The sequence below is a fragment of the Silurus aristotelis genome (genome assembly GCF_946808225.1).
Source record: "Silurus aristotelis genome assembly, chromosome: 28".
Classification (NCBI taxonomy): Eukaryota; Metazoa; Chordata; class Actinopteri; order Siluriformes; family Siluridae; genus Silurus; species Silurus aristotelis.
Window position 1 is genome coordinate 1,191,425 of NC_139601.1, and position 23,646 is coordinate 1,215,070.

General features: G+C 39.9%; 1 protein-coding gene and 1 long non-coding RNA gene across 5 annotated transcripts in view; one reads left to right on the forward strand and one right to left on the reverse strand.

The window, feature by feature from the left end:
- cacna1da (calcium channel, voltage-dependent, L type, alpha 1D subunit, a) overlaps nucleotides 1-21,959 on the forward strand; it is an 82,589-nt gene extending 60,630 nt beyond the window's left edge. Inside the window, exons 32-50 of one of the 2 annotated variants that reach the window (XM_083533787.1) lie at nucleotides 5,090-5,113; nucleotides 6,477-6,509; nucleotides 7,413-7,541; nucleotides 8,272-8,337; nucleotides 8,562-8,653; nucleotides 8,765-8,924; nucleotides 9,116-9,243; nucleotides 9,683-9,779; nucleotides 10,152-10,254; nucleotides 10,361-10,462; nucleotides 11,601-11,734; nucleotides 13,779-13,895; nucleotides 14,523-14,911; nucleotides 15,424-15,450; nucleotides 16,658-16,786; nucleotides 16,932-17,071; nucleotides 17,302-17,408; nucleotides 17,962-18,279; nucleotides 18,505-21,959. In XM_083533787.1, the coding sequence (XP_083389913.1) occupies nucleotides 5,090-5,113; nucleotides 6,477-6,509; nucleotides 7,413-7,541; nucleotides 8,272-8,337; nucleotides 8,562-8,653; nucleotides 8,765-8,924; nucleotides 9,116-9,243; nucleotides 9,683-9,779; nucleotides 10,152-10,254; nucleotides 10,361-10,462; nucleotides 11,601-11,734; nucleotides 13,779-13,895; nucleotides 14,523-14,911; nucleotides 15,424-15,450; nucleotides 16,658-16,786; nucleotides 16,932-17,071; nucleotides 17,302-17,408; nucleotides 17,962-18,279; nucleotides 18,505-18,810 (2,601 nt within the window). In that variant the 3' untranslated portion in view covers nucleotides 18,811-21,959. The remainder of the gene's footprint in view (nucleotides 1-5,089; nucleotides 5,114-6,476; nucleotides 6,510-7,412; nucleotides 7,542-8,271; nucleotides 8,338-8,561; nucleotides 8,654-8,764; nucleotides 8,925-9,115; nucleotides 9,244-9,682; nucleotides 9,780-10,151; nucleotides 10,255-10,360; nucleotides 10,463-11,600; nucleotides 11,735-13,778; nucleotides 13,896-14,522; nucleotides 14,912-15,423; nucleotides 15,451-16,657; nucleotides 16,787-16,931; nucleotides 17,072-17,301; nucleotides 17,409-17,961; nucleotides 18,280-18,504) is intronic. The other variant, XM_083533786.1, reaches the window with a different exon arrangement.
- Nucleotides 13,741-23,646, reverse strand: part of LOC310721844 — a 26,688-nt gene continuing 16,782 nt past the window's right edge. For all 3 annotated transcript variants that reach the window (XR_014532206.1, XR_014532207.1, XR_014532208.1), the window contains one exon: nucleotides 13,741-13,869. This is a non-coding gene — a long non-coding RNA (uncharacterized lncRNA). The remainder of the gene's footprint in view (nucleotides 13,870-23,646) is intronic.

Sequence of the window (23,646 nt, forward strand, 5' to 3'; positions counted from 1 at the left end):
TTGTGTTTTTTGGAGACGCTGTAGAGAACACATACGTGTTGTACACTTCTGATGCGTATAACATGAACGATAGCAGACTCAGGACGTTTGAGGCTGAGCTGGACTTAACTAATTAACTTAATTAGCTTAACTAATCTCGACTTGTTCAGTCTGTGTTTGTTAAGTCCAGATGTAATTTACAGAGACAGTCAGACTATTATCGTCTTATAAAGGAGATTAAGGAAAATCTGCTGATGTTGTGTGCTCTCTCCTGCCCACATGCTAAATTAGCGTTGATTGATTTCTCGGAACATGACTGGTGTTAGATTCATGGAATACTTCACCACCCTTCAACATCACGTTCACAGACTACAAACCCGACCCCCCCCCCCCCCAATCAGAGAGCAGAAAATTAAATAGAAAAATATTGTATAATATATACATACATACAGAAAAGTAATACAAGGTTCCATCTAGATTCCTTTCAAGTGCCTTTAAATGACAAAAAGCTCAAATAGACTTTTGTGTAAGACCCCTTACACTGTCCGTATAATTCACATTATTCTATGTGAAATAAAAAATAAATAAATAACCCAATTAGCATTATTTAGCAGTTAGCTTCAGTCAGTGATGCCGTGTTCTTCTGTGAGCTCGCGCTGATTACATTCCAAAACCGCACATGAAAAAACAAAAATGTTTTTTTTTTATTGTTTAAGCCGTAAATCATCCTCCCACACACTTTAAACACACACAGAAAATTGGTAGAAATACAGTGCACTGTATCACATTTATAGTGAGTACATGTAGAAATACAGTGCACTGTATCACATTTATACTGAGTACATGTAGAAATACAGTGCACTGTATCACATTTATACTGAGTACATGTAGAAATACAGTGCACTGTATCACATTTATAGTGAGTACATGTAGAAATACAGTGCACTGTATCACATTTATAGTGAGTACATGTAGAAATACAGTGCACTGTATCACATTTATAGTGAGTACATGTGGAAATACAGTGCACTGTATCACATTTATAGTAAGTACATGTAGAAATACAGTGCACTGTATCACATTTATAGTGAGTACATGTGGAAATACAGTGCACTGTATCACATTTATAGTGAGTACATGTAGAAATACAGTGCACTGTATCACATTTATAGTAAGTACATGTAGAAATACAGTGCACTGTATTTCGACCAATTTTCTGTGTAATAATATATATATATATATATATATATATATATATATATATATATATATATATATATATATATATATATATACACACACACACACATTAGAAAGTATTAATATTAACATAGAAACATCACAGACAGTTTTTGACACGTACTGACTGATACGTCAACGCTGGGTGTGGAAGTGGTGTGGTGGAGAGGTGGAGTATTCCACACATGAGTGGGTTTCCTTCTCTTCTCTGCGGGGTTTCTAATGACTGGTGTCTCTTAATACATACTTTTACACTTCTAGACATTCACTGACAACATCTCTCTCTCTCTCTCTCTCTCTCTCTCTCTCTCTCTCTCTCTCTCTCTCTCTCTCTCTCTCTCTCTCACACACACACACACACACACACACACACACACACACACACACACACAGGCTGTCTGAGCTTCAGTGCTGTCTCTCTGGAGTTCCCATTTATCAGTGTTCTCGTCTCTGTTCTTTAGGTGTTTGTATATGTAGTTGTGTATCGTTGGACAGTGTTCTATGAATGTGAGTCTGTGTCCCTCTATACATGTGTCCTGTGTGTGTCTGTGTACGTGTTTGTGTGTCTATGTCAGTATATGTGTGGATGGCAGTGATGATCTGCACAGCATCAGCGTCTCTCAGGTTTTCACTCCACACTGACTATTAAACGAGTGGAGTCGTGGCTCCTGATTGGCTGGACTGAAAACCTGCGGCCACGCCATCTTTGCGAATGAGTTTGAACGCTGATTAACAGATTTATTTCACAAAGGCTTGAACGCATGGTGATTAATACAGAATTTCTCAGACTATAAGATATATTTCTTTCACACCTCCACACGAGTACATGTTTAGCGTTCAAGTGTTTTTTTTTTATAGAAGTTACTTGAAGTTAAACTAGTGTTTGAAATGCGAGTCTTATAGTCTGAAAAATGTTTATTATATAAAGTTCTTGTGAGGCCTCATCTCATCTCATCTCATCTCATCTCTCTCTCACTGTCATTTCTGTCCTGCTCTCACACTGAATGATATGAAACTGCTCGATCTGTTACTAACAGCAGCATTTAATATGCTAACTGGCTCTGAATTCATAAACAGATCCAGTAGTACATATGTGTGTGTCTGTGTGCCATTTGCCCATTTGCATGCTGGGAAATGTTGTTTGCCATGCCATATGCTAACTACGGTTTGCAATCTGCAGATGGTGTTTCAACTCCTTCGGTCTACGGTCAGTCACTGTTAGTCACTGTGAAGTTTGTCTGTCCTTTCTTTTCATCACTCTTTCTCCATCCATCTCCAGAGTGGCTGTGGAGCTCAGAGCTAAGAGCTGATCATGGCAGGAGCGCTAACTGAGTCCGGTTACAATACCAAGTGTCAGCAAAGATTGAACTCCCAGAGAAACACAGCGTCCAAATCACGAACTCATCAAACATGATGTCTTAATCAAAACCATGTTACCGACAGGAAAGAATTTATACAATGTTCTCAGCAAACATGGTGGTTGCCAGACAGACACTTTTCACTAAACACTAACTGTAGCATGCAGTAGTGCAGTAGAACTCATTTCATGTCCTCTGTAAACATCAACTAAAGCGCACCATGAACTGGGGACTGCTTTCTTACGATACCAGAAACACCAGAAAGTGTTTTTTTCTGTTGTTCTTTTTAAGTCAGTTTGTATTGTATTGTAAGTCCTGTCTAAAAACGAAAGAAGGGAACGTGTCAGAAACCTGCAGGTGAAACACTTCCAGCTGTTTTACAAAACCTTATCAAAGATTTTCCAGACGTTTCCAGACGTTTCAAGAATCAGACATGAAAGACAAATCATTGCTGCTTGATGGAGTATGTTAAAAAGAAGAAAAAGACATAAACCTTCTACTCTATCTCAGTCTGAAGTATACACACACACACACACACACACACACACACACACACACACACACACACACACACACACACACACACACCATAAAAAGCTTATTCAGCCGTCACACACTTGTTAGTCAACCTGCAGCTAATATGAAGAAACTGCACATCACACACTGTATTTGTTTCTCTTAATGAGGAAATACACACTGGATGGTCGTGTTGTGTGTTGTGTAAAAGGGCCCCAGTGAGCTAGAGACTGTGTTTGTCGTGTGTATGGTGTGTGTGATTGTGTCTGTCTTTGTTCTGCCTCCTTCTAGTGAGCTGTTAGAGCTCAGTTGAAAGAGAGAGAGAAAGAGAGGGATCATGGGTTGAGCAGGTGTGTAGACTCGAGCTAGGCTGCATGACGACACTGTTCCCGCACTCATTCCGTGCCTTTCTTTTAGCATCGTTTCATCTTCTCTCCCTGAGTTTCTCGATCCACCTCGATCCTCCGTTTGCTCGTCCTGTGAGAGCAGTGAGAGCACCCCCTTGAGGCGCTCAGATGCAGTGCTCTGTCCAGTATGCATGAAAAAATGCTACAGAGTCTACTCTCCACTTTCTTTTTTCTACTGCTAGTGTGTGTGTGTGTGTGTATGTGTGTGTGTGTGTGTGTGTGTTGGAGGGGAATTCTAAATGCTCGTCTGCCGTTTGAATGCTGTGCATGCTCCACTGGATGCTACAGCTAGGAAGTGCTAGAATGCTCATATTCTGCATCACCGATTTCTGCACATTTCCCACCTCGTCTCTACAACACAGCGAGTGTCCCACACCAAGAGCTGTTTGTGCTTCAGCCGTTCTGAGGGTTTAATAAAATCTATTAATTAGACAGGAACTCCCTGAGATTCGTTCAGTTCAGGAAAGTGTTTTGTGAGAGGGCAGATCATCTGTCACGTGTACAAACCCCTGTATTATCATTTACACAGAAACTGCTGCGTATAACTAGTTTTTTATATGTAAGCACCTATGACTGAACTAAACACCTTCACAATGAGGAACTGTAATGAATAGACATCCGGTGTTGAGGATAAGGACATGTTCCATTTTGAGTCTGGTTCCTCTTAAAGTTCCTTCCTAAGGAAGTCTCTGAGTTTTTTCTCCACCACAGTCAAAACAGTCTCAATCATTAGAGATCAACTTACAATTTATAAGGAACAAACTTATAGGCACTAATTAGACAATTATTACTGATATATTTTATTATACAACTTTCTAATCAGTTAATCTCTGTATAGCTGCCATGTTAAAGGCAATACGAAAAATACGAATAAAAATAAATTGAATGTAACCATTAAATATGTCCGCATGCTCGTAAAATTAAAGCAAAATCTAATATATACAGTACATTATAACTCAGGTTGTTGCTGTGAGCAGCCATGTTGATTTCTCCCAGAACAGCTCCCCCTTGTGGACAATATGAAACCTGAGAAATGTCAGACTATTATAACTATTTGCTGAAGTGATAAACAGCTCTTGGTAGCACACTCAGAGTTTTGTTTAGAAAAAGAGTTTACGAGAGAACCGCTTCGTCTGTCTGGGGCCTGCTCGCTGTGTTTTGTAACTGAACAGGCCACGTTTGCTTTTGTTTTTTTTTTTGTTCTTAAAACGCTATTTTCTTTGTTGGTATGTCTGAATGAGTTTGAGTGTTTGAGTGTTTGAGTGTGTGTGTGTGTGTGTATGATGTATACGTCTGAGTGCATGGCAGTGTCAGAGGGACACATGACTCCTGGTTGCAGGTGTTATCTAATCAGTACTGATGAGGTTGGGTTCACTGTAGGGTTCAGCAGAGTCTGATTCATACTCACAGCATCTCAGGACCTCCAACATGGACATCATTCAGTGCTGGGAGTCGTATGTGTAATCCAAAGGCATGAAATAAAAATGTTAGAGGTGTTAAAATGTTGATTGGAGGAGTGTAATGGATTGTATGTATGAATAATGGGTGATTAAATGGTTGAGTGAATAATTCAGATGTTTTGTTTTAAAGCCTGCAGAGGGGGAAGAGATGCCGGTAAGATACTTTCTTCCTTATTGGGCCTATACACATATACATTTCTGTTAACATGTTGTTTTTACAGCAGGCCATATTTACTAAAGCACTGTTCAGAGAGAATCAGTTCCACACAGGGACGTGAGGTTACATGATCATGAGCAGTCTGAATAACACTAGGAAAAGGTTTTTTTTTTTTAGCATTTTCTTATGTATAAAGAGCTATAAAGTGTAAAGACCTTTGCTATGATCTCCTGCTGAAGCCAAAACGAAAACATCAAGCACCTCTCAAAACCAGCACTGCGTAATGCAGAGTACTGTAAAGGGTGTATATTAGAGGTCGACCAAGCAACAGATGCAACCTGGAAAAACTATCGGTATGGATTTTTTTATTCCAGCAATCAAATATCGGTGCCGAATAATAATCAAAACCAATTAATCGGTCGACCTCTAGTATATAGTACAACTTACAAGTGAATGGAGTATGTGGATAAGCCCAACTCACTGACAGGAAATATATCCAGGTACAGTACACATGAGTGTATAAAGCTACTTGCATCCCATCATATGGAAAAAAAAACAGAAAACACACACAAAACAGAAAACTCACTCCAGATGGATGAAAACCCAGCGGTGTGCACTAATCAAAGCTAATATACAGACTCGCAGTGACAAATCCACTGGAGAGAACTGTTTTCAAGTTTGTAGGAGAAATGCAGGATATACACATCGCTTTCATTCAGCATGGACTGGAGCTGTACATCCAATCTGACCTTGTTTTTTGCCCAAATAAGTCTGGAGTCAAATGTCTACAGAAACACAAGCTCAAAGACTTTAGTAAATATGGCCCATGTTTGCTTTTTTACAGTGTCTTCTGTTCATATTTATTCATCATATATCTGAAGAATAAAGACAGTGTGCTTATTTTCTAGTTTTATATGTGCGTATTCTGTCTTATCATTTGCATATTTGTTCATATCGAGATTCTCGTGTTGTCATGTGTCTAGTTTGTATATGTATATGCTCTTTATGTTTATTTGTCGCTTCACTCTGGTTATATTGTTGAAACTGGGGTGTAAATCAGTCAGAAAGTCAGTGTGAATGCTAAGTGCCGAGCTTCATTACTTCCTCTCTGACAGAGGAAAGATATTTTACAATTATTTCAATTGTTTCCTTAATGTCACATAAACAGTAGTTTCCCTGAGATGAGATTTTTACGTATGTAGGGTCTGAAGTCAGGGAGACATGATGGTGGTCACATGATTTAGCATAATGAGTGTGTTTATTAGTTTGAGAGTTGTGTGTGTGTATATGTGTGTGTGTGTGTGTGTGTGTGTGTGTGTGTGTGTGTGTAAATAATTAATGCAGCTTTTTAATTTTAAAGCCCACAGAGGCTCCAAAGGTGGATGAGTCGGGGGTAAGATACTCCGCCCCCTACTGGGCCTCACCTCTAAGTATCATTACTTTCTTTTTCCAGGTTTCCTTTCAGATTCTGTTCTGTCTTTATTTATTCATTCATTTATATCTTTATAGTTAAACTCTTTTGATAACTCCGCCCCTCCCTCTTTTTATTTTAGATTTAGATTTGACCTCGTTTTATCCTCATATGTTTGGTTTGCTATTGGTTAAGTTTACTTTAAGTTTTCTGGCTTTGGGTTTGCCCATGTTTTTTTTTTTTTTTTTCCGATTTCTTTGTTAAATAAGAAAAAAGTGTCAAACAAACGTGCCAGCGAGAGTGTGTGTATGTAAGAGTGCGTGATGGTATGGGGGAGGGGGTATGGGTCAGTAGCCCGTTCACGTTTGTAGAGCTGACACTGCTGCATGATGTAAACACCCCCCATGGGGTCAGCTGAGGTAAGGATGTGACCTCAGGTTCCCACATTAGGTTTTGGGTCCTGGAGGGTCCGCATGCAGTGCTGCAAGGTTAATAGAGCCATGCTTGTGCCCACGCAGTTAAGTATGGCCAGATTATTTTGAATCCAGCATGCCTCTCCCTCCTACTTCCTCCTCCTGTTTAAGGACTGCCTCGTGTCGCAGGTGCCTGGTGCTGCTACAGGTCTGGCCAGCGTTAGATACACATCCCCAATACACACATTACACATCCCCAATAACTTTTTCTCAAAAAAAGAAAAAGTAACATAATACTGAAGTACAGGAATTTTTAGACTCAGTCCTAATGTAACTATGACCAGTGGATGAAAAGTAGTAGTGTGTAGTGCCCCCTACTGGCCAAGTAGCTAAAGCACAGCCAGGCGCTTTGTGATTTCTCGTTCTCTCTGCACTGATTGGTGTACTAATTTTTTGACTCCGCCCCCTTCAGAATGTAGAAGAAAATGCTCGCATCTCCATTACCTTTTTTCGGCTGTTCAGAGTGATGCGATTGGTCAAGCTGCTCAACAGGGGGGAGGGAATTCGGACCCTGCTGTGGACCTTCATCAAGTCTTTCCAGGTCAGTTCATGCTATCATCTTTATAATCAGAATCCAAAGAGAGAGGAGTCACATATTTTAGTGTAGCGGGTACGTTCACATGCACACACTCTAGGAATGTAAAGGAATGTAAGATTATTTGGGGCATGTGATGCATCAACTTTAAAAAGTGTGCATTTGATAAAAGATGGCATTTGTATTGCGATGCAGAATTTGTAACATATTTGCATTGATAAAAACTGATTTATTTATATATAATTATTAGTAGATGTGCTGTACTTAAGAAAGTGTCCAATCATTTCTGACCAATAATTTCTATGTAGATTAATTTCTACTCGCGAAATTGCATCACTGCTGCTACGGAAATATTTAATTAAAAAAAGAAATTATAATCTTAATAAGTCAGAAAGCACTTAAGTAAACTGATAATTTGTCTGTCTAAACCAGAGCAATAAACGCTAACTGTCTGAACCATATTGAATTTGCATTGTGTTGAATCGAATGGAAATCGAATCTCACTGCATCGTAAAAGTGGTGAATCGTATCGTATCGCATCAGTAGCTGCTTCGTGTATCTTTAATGTATCGTATCGTTGGCTACGCATTGAGATGCGAATCACATCGGACTCAGTTATGGAGATGCTCATCTCTAACACACACACACACACACACACACACACACACACACACACACCAGAAAGAGCTTTAGTATTAGATAGCTGGGTTTCTGACTGGATTTGTGTTGCCTGCAGGCTTTGCCATACGTCGCTCTGCTGATCGCCATGCTGTTCTTCATCTATGCCGTCATTGGCATGCAGGTGAGTTTCTTAAGTGAAAAATTCTGTCTCCACTTATACTTCAGGTGCCAGAGTTTGTAAACTCAACCAAGTCTACTGTACACATCTTTTGAGTCTGTCAGAAAGTTTACACAGCAGAAATGTTATGACTCCTTCACCATGGATCATCTGATATCACCGTTCCAAAAGCATTTAAAATATTTTTCAGGTCCATCTGTGTATATGTGTGTGTGTGTGTTTTACAGATATTCGGGAAGGTAGCCATGGTGCATGGCAGTCAAATCAACCGGAACAACAACTTCCAGACTTTTCCCCAAGCCGTGCTTCTGTTGTTTAGGTCAGTGTTACTACGAATCTAAAGGAAATCAAAATTAAGTCTGGGAGTCTCATTTATGTGAGTGTGTGTGTGTGTGTGTGTGTGTGTGTGTGTGTGTGTGTGTGTGTTTAGATGTGCCACAGGTGAGGCGTGGCAGGAGATCATGCTGGCGTGTATGTCTGGGAAACTCTGTGACCCAGAGTCGGACTATAATCCAGGAGAGGAGATGACCTGCGGCAGCGGCTTCGCAATTATCTACTTTATCACGTTCTACATGCTTTGTGCATTCGTGGTATGTGCGCACACACACATACACACACACACACACAAATCTCCTGCTCCCCTGCTTAACATACTGTACAATATTACATCATTTTTTGTTCTCATTAATCTTAAACGTGAACTGCAGATATATATGGTTTGGGGAAACGATGAACACACACAGCGAGAGTACAGAGCGCTCTGATCTTCTCATATCTTTAGATCATCAACTTGTTCGTGGCGGTCATCATGGACAACTTTGACTACCTGACCCGCGACTGGTCCATCTTAGGACCACACCACCTTGACGAGTTCAAGAGGATATGGTCCGAATATGATGCAGAAGCCAAGTGAGTGTGTGTGTGTGTGTGTGTGTGTGTGTCTGTGTAAGAATAGGTTTACTGATAATCAACCAAAAATATTTAGTATCTAAATGTATGTGAATAATAATGAGATAAAGTGTTAGCAGTAGTGCAGCACTGTGCATCTCCATCACATTAAACATGGCTGATGAAAAGTCCAGTCACAATTCATTCATTACTGTTTCATGCAACCAAAAGCATATTTAGTTTTCCAATGATATTTTTATACTTATACTTACTGACCTACATTTCTAAAGCCACCCTAAATCCTTGTGGTAGTTTTGTGCTTTAATGACAGATGTCTTGGGTAAATATGAATAGAAGTGTGTGTGTGTGTGTGTGTGTGTGTGTGTGTGTGTGTGTGTGTGTGTGTGTGTGTGTGTGTGTGTGTGTGTATAATATGTGAATTAAATCCTCTCTCTCGCAGGGGAAGAATAAAACACTTAGATGTTGTGACGCTACTGCGACGAATTCAGCCTCCACTTGGCTTTGGAAAGCTCTGTCCTCACAGAGTAGCATGCAAGGTTAATACACACACACTCTCTTTAATGTCCCTGCTACCATTAATCTGTGTGTTTTGTGCAAGGTGATTCTACTTGTACTGTTTCTCAGACAAAATGTATTTTGTGTTGCTGACCACTAAACAACAAACAATTTATATATTATGGAGGGTAAGATTAATCAGATTAAATAATAAGTATGTAAAGCATACCTAAAGCTGTACACAATTCTGGATATCAACTGTGATGCATTTTTAGTCCTCTAGATGGTGCTGTGTTTATTATTAGAGAATCAGCTTAATTTTTTAATTGTCTGTATTTGATGTCAACTCACACACTTTAATAATTATAGCGTCTGTGTGTGTGTGTGTGTGTGTGTGTGTGTGTGTGTGTTAGCGTCTAGTGGCCATGAATATGCCTCTGAACAGTGATGGCACTGTGATGTTTAATGCCACACTGTTTGCTCTGGTCAGAACGGCACTGAAGATCAAAACCGAAGGTGAACACACACACACACACACACACACACACACACACACACACACACACACACACACACACACACAGTTGTAACAGTAGTGGTGATTTTGTTCGGGTGCTTGCAGGAAATCTGGAGCAGGCAAATGAGGAGCTGCGAGCTGTCATTAAAAAGATCTGGAAAAGAACCAGCATGAAGCTGCTTGACCAAGTGGTGCCCCCTGCTGGTGGTCAGTCAACAAGAGATCATGCTGCTGCCTCTCACATACATAGACCCACACACAATGCTTCTAAATAGACTAACTCACTACCACTCTACAGAATATAGCATACTGTATAACACACACAGACACACACGGACAACAGCAATGGCACCAAAGGCACCACCTGCTTTGCTTTGCTAGTATTCACATTTGATTATTCAACTTGTCCAGATCTTCTGAGGAAAAGATGTGTGTGTGTGTGTGTGTGTGTGTGTGTGTGTGTGTGTGTTATGAGCTTTTAACTTGCACGGCGTTTTGGGCATGCTTTGTTTCTCCTACTAAAGGCGAGCTCTCCGTCTCTCTTCTCACTGTTTTTCTTGCTCTTTCTCTCTTTCTTGCTTTTTCTCTTTCTCTTCCTAGTTTCTGTGCTTAAGTGCTTTCACAGCTTCTGTTCCTCCCTGACTCTGTGTGTGTGTGTGTCTCTCTGAAAGCTCCTCCGAATATTCTGAAGAGATTCTGTTTCAGGGCGGTGGCATGGAACAAGTGTTGCCTCTTCTTTCCAAACGTTCTCCCCAAAATACTTGGTGAAAAAACAGTGACGCAGACCCCTGCTTCAGAATCATTCTGTTTCTCTCCTGCACTCACACTAAAAGCATGCATGCACTCTCTCTCTCGATCTCTCTGTCTCACACACACACACACACACACACACACACACACACACACACACACACACACACACACACACACACACACACACACACACACACACACACACACACACACTGCTTGTGCTGTTCGCTTGCGTGTGCTTTGTAGAAAGTAGAATAGGTGCTTTTTAAGTCTGAAGCCTGTCACTAAGACAAACACACAAAGGCCACACCTCCTTCATTAAGACAAACACACAAAGGCCACACCTCCTTTATTACGACAAACACACAATTGCCACACCTCCTTCATTAAAACAAACACACAATGGCCACACCTCCTTCACTAAAACTAACACACAATGACCAGATGAATTAGTGGAAAGTGTAGTAAGCCTCCTGATGGTGTACAAACATATGTGTAATAACGTGTGTGTAAATAGAGTAAGGTAGTGTGCTAAAACCGAAGATGTGTGTGTGTTTGTGTGTGTGTGTGTGTTTGTGGTCTGTTTATTCAGATGATGAGGTAACTGTGGGGAAGTTCTATGCCACCTTTCTGATACAGGACTACTTTAGGAAATTCAAGAAACGTAAGGAGGATGGACTGGTGGGAGTTCCTCCTACCCAGAACAACATGGCCATCACGCTGCAGGTGAGCTCAATGTGTGGAACGAACCAGATGTGCGGCCTGCGGTTAGAAAATATTGAGACACCTGGTTGTGGGTAGCAGATATCACACTTTAGCCAATAACCTAAACAAGTCATGTTGTTTCTGCTGCTGCATGTGTGTGAATGCAGAATGTTTTTGCACTTGTGAATGTCGGTGGCGTTGCTCTGATTATAACAGGTTTAACTACACGAAAGCTGTATTATAAAATGATGTGATTAGAAGAGACGGTGTGATATGTGCTACACAGAGTGGCCTTGAAACATCAAACCTTACTGCTATATGCTCCGGTTTAAAATACAATGCATGTAAAGTATTGTTCTAAACAATTAAGAAAGCAACCACAACACTGTACTACATTCAACAGTAACAACAGAACTTACATTGGTATGGGTCCCGTACAGTGGGCTACCACACTGTTTACTTCCTGTGTGAAGGACCTCCAAAGGCCCCAACACTGGGTCTCCATGTGTTTGCCAGATTATTAATCACTATCAGGAAATTTGTGCATGAATCATTACAGAAAGTGAAAAGTTAGATGAAACATCTGTTCAAGCATCTGCACAAGTTTTTGCATCAGCCTGAAATGCTACGAGATGAAAATGCCTGCATCGATATTGTTATTATGGGAACTTTTCTTTAAGCAAAATTTTTTTGGGTGGGTCTTTCATGGTTTTGAGAACATCTCAGTTTTTTCTGCTTAATTTTTAAATGAATTCTGCTTAAAGAAACACAAAACTGAATGATTTCCTAAACAAAGGCACCACAGGGATGGTTATGATCCATACAAATAGCGACAAGTTTGTAAAAAAAATAGTTGATTGCTGTTGTTGATATCCGCTAGCGACAAAATAGTTTTTCCGTGTCGCGTCTGTTGCTTGAGCAGCTGATAAGGTCTGCTGTCATTATAAATTCCAAAAGCAGCCTCTAGAGGTGTATGACTGACGTCATGGGTTGTTTGTTTTGATACACCGGACTGCTCTCTGTACCTCATTCATGTTAATTCATAGTGCATTAACTAAATGTAACAAATAAAATGAAAATTAACTCAAATATAAATGTATTAGTTAATGCTGAAATTACCAAACAATAAACAATACTTCTAATATGGAATTTTACTGTAAAGCATTAGCATTTCAGCTAAATCCAAACAGTCGTGCTTAAAATGGCCATCTATAAATGTCTTCACAAAGGCCAGAGCATAGAAATTTTATAATAATTTTACTTTTGTAATAAAGTTCAGTACTATTTTACATGAAGTGCTATGTTTGTTGATTCAGTATTATTATTAATCGGCTATCGGCGAGTACGATTCGACCAAGCTATCTGTAAAATCCACTATCGGTCGACCTCTAATCATAAGAACTGAACACTGGGGAGGTGTTTGCTCCAGATCATGTGTCCTGTGTTGGCTTTGTTTAATCCGACCCTGTACAGCTTGGGTTAACGATGTGCACATGTAGCTACGTTTTTCCTGTATGTCTGAATGCAGTGTGCATGTTTATTTAAATCCATTTCTATTAGATGCCCTTCACAGTCTCTTCTCACCTTCATTGTCTCCATCGCCATTGTACCATAACCACATGTGTAATCACATTCATGCTTTTTGATAGAAGACCACATTTTTTGGGGAACCCATTTTTTTAAATTCACTTTAAATTCATCTCCCGTGCATTCATTTTTGTTCGTTTGTTCGGTTTGTTTTAGCAGATAGCATTTGCTGTTAATGATAGCCACGCGTAGTTACAACTCAGTGCACGAAAGACGGCGTGTGGCGTTTTTTTTGGACTCTCTGCTCGTACAGTACGTGTTCGAGGGGATTTTGTCTTCTGTTTCCGTTTCCTGTAAAACATTCTCATCTCTAACCCTTTGTCCTGTCTGTTGTGGAGAGCGGTCATGTCCCTTACCTGTTCCATCTTGATCCTGGTGTGTGAGAGCTTCTCTGTGTGTGTCTCGCGTCCTTCTAAATCGTGAGAACTTGGTGAAGCTGACCCGGTTTCTTAGCTCTCCTGTGTTGTGGTGGTTCCAGGCTGGTCTCCGCACGCTGCATGATATCGGGCCAGAAATCCGCCGTGCCATATCATGTGACCTCCAGGATGAGGAGCTAGTAGACTTTATACCTGAGGAGGACGAGGAGATTTATAGGGTAAAGGACTTTACACTTTTACAAGCTCCTTCTGCACAACTGATCAATGTCTCAATTTGCCAATTTTGTAGTATCCATTACAGGAAAAGCAGCTTTGGGGCCCCTTCAGATTGAGCTGACAGCTAGAGCTGTGCTGTCCAGGGTGAATTATGATCGCTTCTAAAGCTTTCAGACTGCAGACAAAATTTTATTTATACTGTTCTTGGAAGAAAGCAGGCTAAGCTGGTTAATATTAGCGAGGTTACTTAGGAATGTGTAGCGCTTGTGATTGGCTAATGATTTGACCTTTAAGTATAAATATTTACAATTTTACTCCATTAAAATGAATCAATTCTACAGGAGATTTTATATAAAAAGACTTCAAGTGAGACAGAATCCAGTATATTTAGTGCCAGTAGTGATATTTCATTTGCAGATTTGTATTTTTCATTTATTCCCAAATTAGCTTAAAAATTAAGGTCTAGTGGATTTATTAGTTCATCAGATTCACTCATACCATGAACCATGTGACCAGCTTCTTTTCTGTTCGCTGTGTTTTTTTAAAGACATCAGCTGACATAAATAGACCACAGTTTGATAGCGATGTAATGGCTTCATCGTCTCACACTCGCGGGTGTTTATTAACAGCGAAACGGTGGCCTTTTCGGCAATCACATTAACCACATCAACGGCGACCCCCACCGAGGTTCCGGGCATCAGACCAACGCCACACAGCGCCCCCTGCAGGTTCATCCTCCCCCGCACTACGCCGACATGGAACAGCCCGTGGGCCGGCTGGATCGCGCCAATGCCATGGCCCAACATAATCATCATCACCACCATCATCATCATCACAATCACCACAATTCTTACAGCAAGTCACCCAAGTCCACCAACATCAATCTGAACAATGCTAACATGTCTAGCCTGCCCAACGGAGGCCATAATCGCTCCTACCAGCATGCCCCGGCTAACGGATACACCGGATCGTACTACCCAGGGGAATATGAGAAGCCTCGGACGCCACGTGGACACAGGTAAAGTCATTCTTTCTGCAGTGTCAGTTTTCTCGATTATAAAGTGTCGTGTTTTTTATGCACCTCATTTCCATCCAAACTGATGTTGTTTATTATTTTTAGTTTCACTTATTATGTGGGCTTTTAAAATTATGCATTTTTTCCAATCTGTATGTATTTATTTTACCTCGTACTGTCTGATCATCAATCTTTATCACATTAGAATTTTCTGCTGCAAGCTCACTTTTTCTGATCTCCTATTCCCACCAATTACACATGATTTGTTTGTATATGTGTATTTTGGCATCGGAATTTATTTTGTTATAATTCTGTAGCTTTAGAAGACAAAATCTATAGACAAAATTATGTCCTTCAAATCCACTACCACCATCCTTTTACATATACAATACCACTGTATCTACCCCATATACCATATATATATATAAACCCTCTCACTTCCCTGTCTTTTAAAACTTCTGTCTTTTTCCTGACTTTAATGGCTTTCTTTAACCATTTCCCACCTTCTGGAGCAGAAGGCGCTACTATGAGGCCTATATTAGGTAGGTTCCACACTTGATACTGCACGTTCCTCTAGCACATAATAACTAAATTAAGTGCACCGTTTATTCAGCTGGGGGACAGAGAGTAGTACTGCAGTCAGTTCTTAACAGTATTCTTGTTACATTTTCTTTTTCTTCTCTGCTCTAATCCTCTGCCCTAAAACACCAGTCTGTGTTGTGTCTGTGTCAGTGCCAAACCAAATAAGTCAAGACTCCTGAAAATTGGTGCTATAAACTACTAAATACATAATAAAGCTAAATAGATAAGACCAAGTTAAAGAGGACTACACTAAAAGTACTATTAGACTATGATGCTACCACCACCATGCTTCACAGAAAGGATGGAATTAAGCAGATGATGAACAGTGCCTGATGTAAACCTTTATTAAATAGTTAATTCGTTTTCATGGCCTGAGTGTCTTTATGTGCAGTCCATAACTATAAAAGTATAAACATGGAAACCATCCCAGACATGAAGAATGGTGAAGGTAGTTTACTGGGTTTGGGTTTACTTTTCTGCCTCAGGGCCTTCAGCTTGTAATCATTAGAGAAACCTTCAGAAGATATTTGTAATCAGGACTTTTGTTTAGCGGTTTATCACCGGAAACAGAAGACAAATAACTAATTTATTTTTCATTATGAAGTATTTTTCAATTGATACGGACAAAATGATCTGTTGTTTTATTCTTGAGTAAGTAAAAAATAAGCAGCCTTGGAGTGTGGGACAAGGAGAACAGTGGCTGTAATTCACTATACTTGATGATCTACATCGTTTCTATTCACCTCAGAGATGATCAGTAATTTCACTTTACACTCGTTCCCAGCCAGGCTTAAATTTAATGCCCGGTTTTATTGAGAATTTGTTTTATGACCCCTTGGTGCAATGGTCCAACTTACAGCCAGGTGTACCAGACGTTTGCCTCTGGTCACTTTATATAACTGTGTTCAAACTTTTTATTTGGAGAACATCTATAAAGTGCAGCCTGAGTTGAGACTCTGGGCGTTCAGTCATGTCTGGGTCTGGACTTTTCTGGTTTGAACGTTGCACTCAAAATGCTCCTGCTGATATTGTCCTAAACAAGCTGTGCCTTGTTTATGAGGGTGTCTGTGCTGCGTCGCTGCCCCGCGGACTTTCGCATGGTCCTGTATGGTTGTATTGCTGTTAGCCTGCATGTGTACTTCTTTTAACCTATGACCATCTGCACAGGCCACATGGCAGCATCAGGCGCCAACCCACTATTCGTCGGGAGGAAGATATGGAGGAAGAAGGCTACTCTGGGGAGTACTACAGCGGAGAAGAGTTTTATGAGGAAGATGCCGTGCAGCCGGGAGACAGGTATCATCGCTGCACAGTAGATTAGTGCTCATGGATTATTCCGTGAAGTTGACAAACCAAAAAGATTTCACTGTCACTTTTATTTCTTCATCTTTGTGGGTTTGTTTTTGGTCACCTGTAATCGTTAAAAACTCTTCTTGCCCAGGAATCCCAACAGCGATCAGGAGTACGAGACTCCCCGTGGCTACCATCATCCTGACAGTTACTATGACGATGACGAGCAGCCCCTTTACCACGACTCGTATCGGTCACCAAAGAGACGGCGGCTTCCTCCCACACCGCAAGGTGGACGATTTAGACTGCTTTAAGTTTGAATAATAATTTCAGTAGAATCCGTAGAAATCACTGTGACTAGTGACAGAGAGAGAGATAGAGATATCTATCTATCTATCTATCTATCTATCTATCTATCTATCTATCTATCTATCTATCTATCTATCTATCTATCTATCTATCTATCCATCTATCCATCTATCCATCTATCCATCCTCTCTCTTTATCCATCACACGCTCAGGAAACCGGAGGCCATCGTTCAACTTCGAGTGTCTGCGCAGACAGAACAGTCAGGATGAGCTTCCTCGCCAGCGAACTGCTCTTCCTCTACATTTAATGCAACATCAGGTACCGCTGAATTACTGCTGCATTTAACACCTTTAACAGGCTTCTAATGCAGCTGCTGCTGGGTAAAAAAAAATAATGTGTTAAAACCCCTCAAAACACAGCATCCATTAAGAAGAATTTACGCAATTGGTTTAAAATATTTAAACCAAAAAAAGCAGCTGTTACTCATGAGCCTGGTTTTAATCAGCTGTACATCTGCTCTCGGTCACCAGAAGGCAATGACATGGCAGGTGAAGATTTATTTATTATGTGCAGTATGACAGGGATGAGAGTCCAAAGTACTAACACACGAGACATTTCTATTGACATTTTTTTCTAATTTCAAACCAACTGTGTACAATGTAAAAGATGTAGGTTTTGGCTGCGACTTTTTTTCATAAAAAGAAGGAAAACAACATCACTTGCTTCACATCTACAAGATTCAGGTTACAAACTGTTTCGTCACTGATGTTACAGCTTGTTATACTTGTTTTGAAGTTACATGTACATCCTAGAGGCTTGATGTTATGCTTTGCGATGGTCTTCTGTATCCCTGACTTTTGTTCTCTTTCAGGTGATGGCAGTTGCAGGGCTCGATTGGAGTAGAGCTCACAAAATCTCACCTACTCGCTCCACTCGCTCATGGGCAACGCCTCCTGCCACGCCTGCCAGTAAAGACCGCACCCCCTACTATACACCAATGATCCTTGTGGACCGTCTGCGCCGGGACAGCATGGGCAACAGCTACTGCTCTGTAAGAAAGAGCTCATGGTACACTGATGACCCGGAGTACCAGCAGAGCACCTACTCACCAGTCCACCTTCAGATCCCACATGAGTACCACAATCAGTACCACCAAAAGAGAGGCAGCGCCACCAGCCTTGTGGAGGCGGTGAGTGCAGTGTAGTTTTGAATAAATATCAAAAGGTTTAGTAAAACATTTTGTGCAATCCAGCCCAGTTTAGTTCTCTGTTCAGAACCTGATTCACAATTACTAGTTGATCCGCATGTTTAGTAGGTGTTTATGGAATTATCAGAATAAATATACTAAATTTGTTGTTGTGGGTGTGTGTGTAAAGCAGTAAAATGATATTTCTACTGCATACGTTTTGAACAGGTTCTGATATCAGAAGGACTGGGAAGATTCGCTAAAGACCCCAAGTTTGTGTTGGCTACAAAGCACGAGATCGCGGACGCCTGCGATATGACCATCGACGAGATGGAAAGTGCAGCAAGCCACCTTCTAAACGGCGGAGTCATGCACGGGGTCAACGGGGTCAGCATTTACCCAGTCATGAGACAAAAAGAGTTCGATGTGCAGGACGTTTCAGCCAACTACAGTGACGAAGAGCCGGAATCCGAATCTCGGCCACGTTACGAGGAGGACTTGGCGGACGAAATGATCTGCATCACCACGTTATAACGTTACAGCTGAAGCAAATGGACTTGTTTGTTTCTCTCTCACACACACACACACACACACACACACACACACACACAAAAGAAATGCATCTATTGGCTTATAACCAAAAGAAGTGCCTTCCTTTCGAGAGGAGTAGAAAGGCACCAGGAGTAAGGACACGCTTGCCCCGCCTACTCTCTCCCTTACTGGTCGAGGTGCATATCCATCACAGGCCACGGGGGAGGGGTCACTCTGCCAGGAATCAGTGATCTACTCTGTGGGACATGTGGTGTTGATGCGTCGCAGCTCACCGCTATCTGAAGATAAAGTCTGTGCTGAACTGTGACCGGCCGCTTGCGCTGTCACTTCCGGCTACGGACCAATCAGCAGCGATCGTCGCTATTTTTTTTTCCCAAGGTGATGACAATCAGATTCAAAATGTCATTACCTCAGTCACGTTATTAGGGTTTTTTGCAAATCACGCATGTTTCCGATGCAAGCTAAGTATGGCATATCTCCCCTTTAGAGGATTTAGTTTTCAATTGATTCATTAAAGGTTGATGAGATTATTATTATTATTATTATGAACTCTTTAGATAACTAACACCAGTCACACCATTCTGGACTTCTTGGAGATCTTATTGCATTTTTTAAGAAATCTGGAACTTCGAAACCTCTTTTGGGGTAAAGATCGCAACATTTTGTGTTGAATGCACTAGCAGCCAGGTTATTTTTTTAAACTCTAGGTTTAGCCTGTTTTGGGCTTTCATAAAAAAGAAAAATGAAAAAAATGATGCCTATGCTGTAAATTCATTGTAATATAAAATAACAAAACTTTGGAAAGAGACATATTTTGTAATGATGTACTGTAGGGGGAAAAAAGGAATCAGCAATATTGATCCTAATTGATGTTACTGTATTATGGAGAGAGAGAGAAAAAAAAAAGTGTGAATTTATTAGACAATGGATTTGTTTAGTTTTTTCGGAATTTGAATTTTCGGCTCATATGCATTATTAATCGGTTTGTGTGGAGAAAAAAAAGCAGTTTTTAATGAGAGGAAATTCATCTCACACCTGCACAAGATATGCAAATTTTTATTTATTTATTTATTTTTACATTTCATTTTTTCCTCTGTGTGTGTGTGTGTGTGCGTGTGTGTGTGTGTGTGTGTGATTACTGCTCCATTACCCACCCCTCCCCTGTAATCCCCCACATGCAGTACAGATTATAAAGTGAGACTCTCCGCTGCTGGACACTCGTGTAGGGCTCGTGGAGCGGTTGTACGTTTTGTTGTTGTGTTGTGTTGTGTTACCCGAGAAGGTTCACTCCCAGTGTGTTTCGTCATGTCATTTTGTGCACAGGAGGTTTTAATGCTTTCACGCATTGATGATGCTGCTTAAATCATGTATTATGACACAAAAGACTGAAAGGACGGCCTGCACTGGCGTACGTTAGTCACGTGTTCCCTTTAGCGCTCCGGACTGGAACGGGCCCTGCTGGGGGAGTAACGATCGTGAAAGTGGAACTGTCGACGAGGCAGGGCTGGAGTGGCAAAGCAATACTGATTCCTATTAGCTCTCTGACTCTACACATATACCTCCATTAACAAAAGGAAGACAGAGGCCCTGATTTACTAACAGCCCGAAAAAACGTGTGCGAATTTTCTGATCGATGAAGTGTGTTGCAAGTGGTTTAGAAACAGTCGGGTAAAAGACTTCATGTGAAGAGTATATCTTGGCCGGGATATGGAAATGAGGTTTTTCACGTGTGGTGAATGTCCATCCACAAAACCAGCTTTTGCTCTGGGAATATTTACTCTTTTTCTAGGGCTGCAAAAAGGGCAGAATATTTAAATAGTGAATTATTCATGTGGATTCACGGACGAATAATCTGCATAGAAATGCGAGCGTTTGTAACAAATATCACTTGGAATTTTTTTGCATTTGTGTGTGATACCGTTTAAAACAAAAATGGTGTGGAACAACGAAACCTTTAATATCCTCATACTCTACTGTCGTTCTCCTCTCAGGCTAATCGATCGATTATTCCACCGTATCTGATTTCTAATCGAGGAGTTTTGTTTTAAACAAAAAATGTAGATTTTTTTTTTTTGTTGTTGATTGAAATGGATCTTTGCTCTCTACCTCTTTATAGCCAGAAATGAAATCACCTCATTGTTAAACTTAAACGCATCGAATACACCGAATAAATCTACAATCACAATGTTTCACGCTCCACATGGCTATTATATGGCTCTGATTTATTCCTGAGTTTAAAACTCAGATTATTTCCAGATACTAAGCCATAATCCTAAATGTGACGATTGTGTTCATCAGAAACAGTTCTGAAAATATTTGACCTGCTGTTAGGTTGCACTAATCTGCTCGTTCGCCGAGTTTCAGGCTGCTGGTGCTAAATCGATCTACCCGCATGAACACCGCCCTGTTTTTCACCCTGACAATGTTCACTGAGAGAAATAAAGGACAACCAGCTGTTTTGTGCATTCAAAAGATCCTCCTTAAATCAGATTCTACATATTTTCACAGATGTTACCAAGTTTGTGCATGTTTTCACATACACAACCCTTTAGTAAATCAGGGCCATATTGTTTCAGCCACTGATTATTTTTTTTCCCTCCAAAAGTATTTTATTCCTTGTATTTATCACAATGTATTTTATTGAGGAGGTTTTTTTTTCTCTCCGGGGACGTCATCACTTTCAAAATAAATGAAACGCCATAAATGTGTGACTGCAAAGGCACTGCCTTGAAGTGTTGGGTTGCAGCACAGACTGAAGCGGCGGAGAAAAAAGGAACTTGCAGGATTTTGTGGAGCGAGTACTGTGCTTTCAGTCAACCGAACACTGTCATGAAAATAAATCTCTGTATATCGTGGGTTTAACCACTGCATGTGCACATCTAAAAGGGCTCTCTGTCTGAAACGTTTTGTGAGGATTAAATGTACGTACATATTGTTCCGGTCTTTATGTGAATTATATGTTGTAAGAGGACCAATGCGCATTCTAGGCACATTGTACTATTTGTAGCAATTTCTCTTAAAGAAAAAAAAAAATTATATGCATTATTAAAAAAAAACACTGTTAAAAAAAAAAAAAAAAAAAGCTTTTACAATTTTTTTTTCAACTTTAAAACAACTTGCTTTTACCTCATGTCAGGGATTCCTAAAGATAATAAATAAAAATAAAAAAATTATATATATATATATATATAAAATAGTTTATTCTACACCCACTGAGAATTTCTATCCTAGCACATTGGCTGTTGGTCTTTGCACAAAACGTCTGTGATTTCAGTTTCTCTTGTTATCTACTCAGAGTTTTGTGTATTAAAGTAAGCAAACTTTGTACTACCCCCCCACACACACCCCCCCCTCCGCAACCAACCCAGCCCCCTGCCCACTCCTCTGTTAATGTGTGTATGTTTTAGTGAAATACTTAATACATATCATTTAACATTTCACCTTTAAATGCTGGGATAATAGGAAAAAGGGGAATTTAAAAACATTAAAAAAAGAATTGCACGTCACCATAATTCACCATGGTAACAGGTTTTAAAGAAGAAAAAACACGCTTAAAGGGAAATACAGGTTTACAGTAATTTTAAAGAAATGTCTGTTTATTTCAGCATTTTCATGATTTTTTCACTCTAGAATTATTACTGCTCTTAGTATTATGATTATTGTAATTAACGCTGTAAGGAAATTTAAAGTTATGATGTATATTATGTACAAATATCCTGGAAAGATGTGTGATCATGTTCACTACTTGAAAGATCTGATTTTTTTTTTTGTTCTGTATTGGTTTTTATTGAGCCAAAAAAAAAAAAAAAAAAAGGTTTTTTTTCTCTTCGTAGCAGATTTATGAAAAACCCCTTGAGGTTTTGTATCAATGCATTTTTCTTTTTGTATTTTTTTCTTTTTCTTATTTTGGCCCAGACTTGATATGAATCAATACTAAAGTTTTATTTTCTAATGAGCATTACTGAATAAACATAAAAAATATCAGGACTGATTTGCATACGTGATCATTTCTATCAGAATAGATTTATCTGTAATATGACTGTTCTGAAGGTGTTGTTTCCAAAATACCAGCAGTTTCACATGAGGTACAAATCTAGGGTCAATATCAAACGCATAAACAAACGTGTTAATAAACAAAGACGTAAACAATGATATTGTGATATTTACTATAACCAGCCTTTTATATAACATTTATTAAGATACAAATGTCGAATTTTCCACTACAGGACAGATTAACTTTTAGGAATGCTTTTTTGTTTTTATTTATTTTGATTTTTAAACAGGAGATTAAAGCTGCTCTATCACAAGTGATAACAGGAACATATTGGTTTAGTTATCTATAAATTAATGCAAAAAAACTTACAACAGAATGTGATTTTATAGGACAATAATCTTCACACCACCCTGTCCTGGATTATAGTCTAATAATAAGTGTATGTAATTCATTCTCAGTTTGGACACTGCATTTAGAAATCCTTAAGGTGATTATCAGAAAGAAACAATGAGAGGAACCTGACTCCAAGAGATTAACGTACTGTCACTAAGCACTTTATTAGGACCGCTCCACCTACACATCCATGCAGTTATCTCATCATGTGGCAGTGCTGCAAACCACAAGCTCATGCTGATATTGACATGATGTTGTCAATGTATGTTCACATCAGTGACTGCTAGTGTTGGTCTGTTGGTCTTTGAGAATTCAGATCTTCGGCTACTATTACATGTAACAGTCACTAGGGTTTACTCAGAATGGTGCAATTGACAAAAACCTGCATGATGCAGTCATGACAACATGGGAAAGGAGTCTCAATTGTCTTG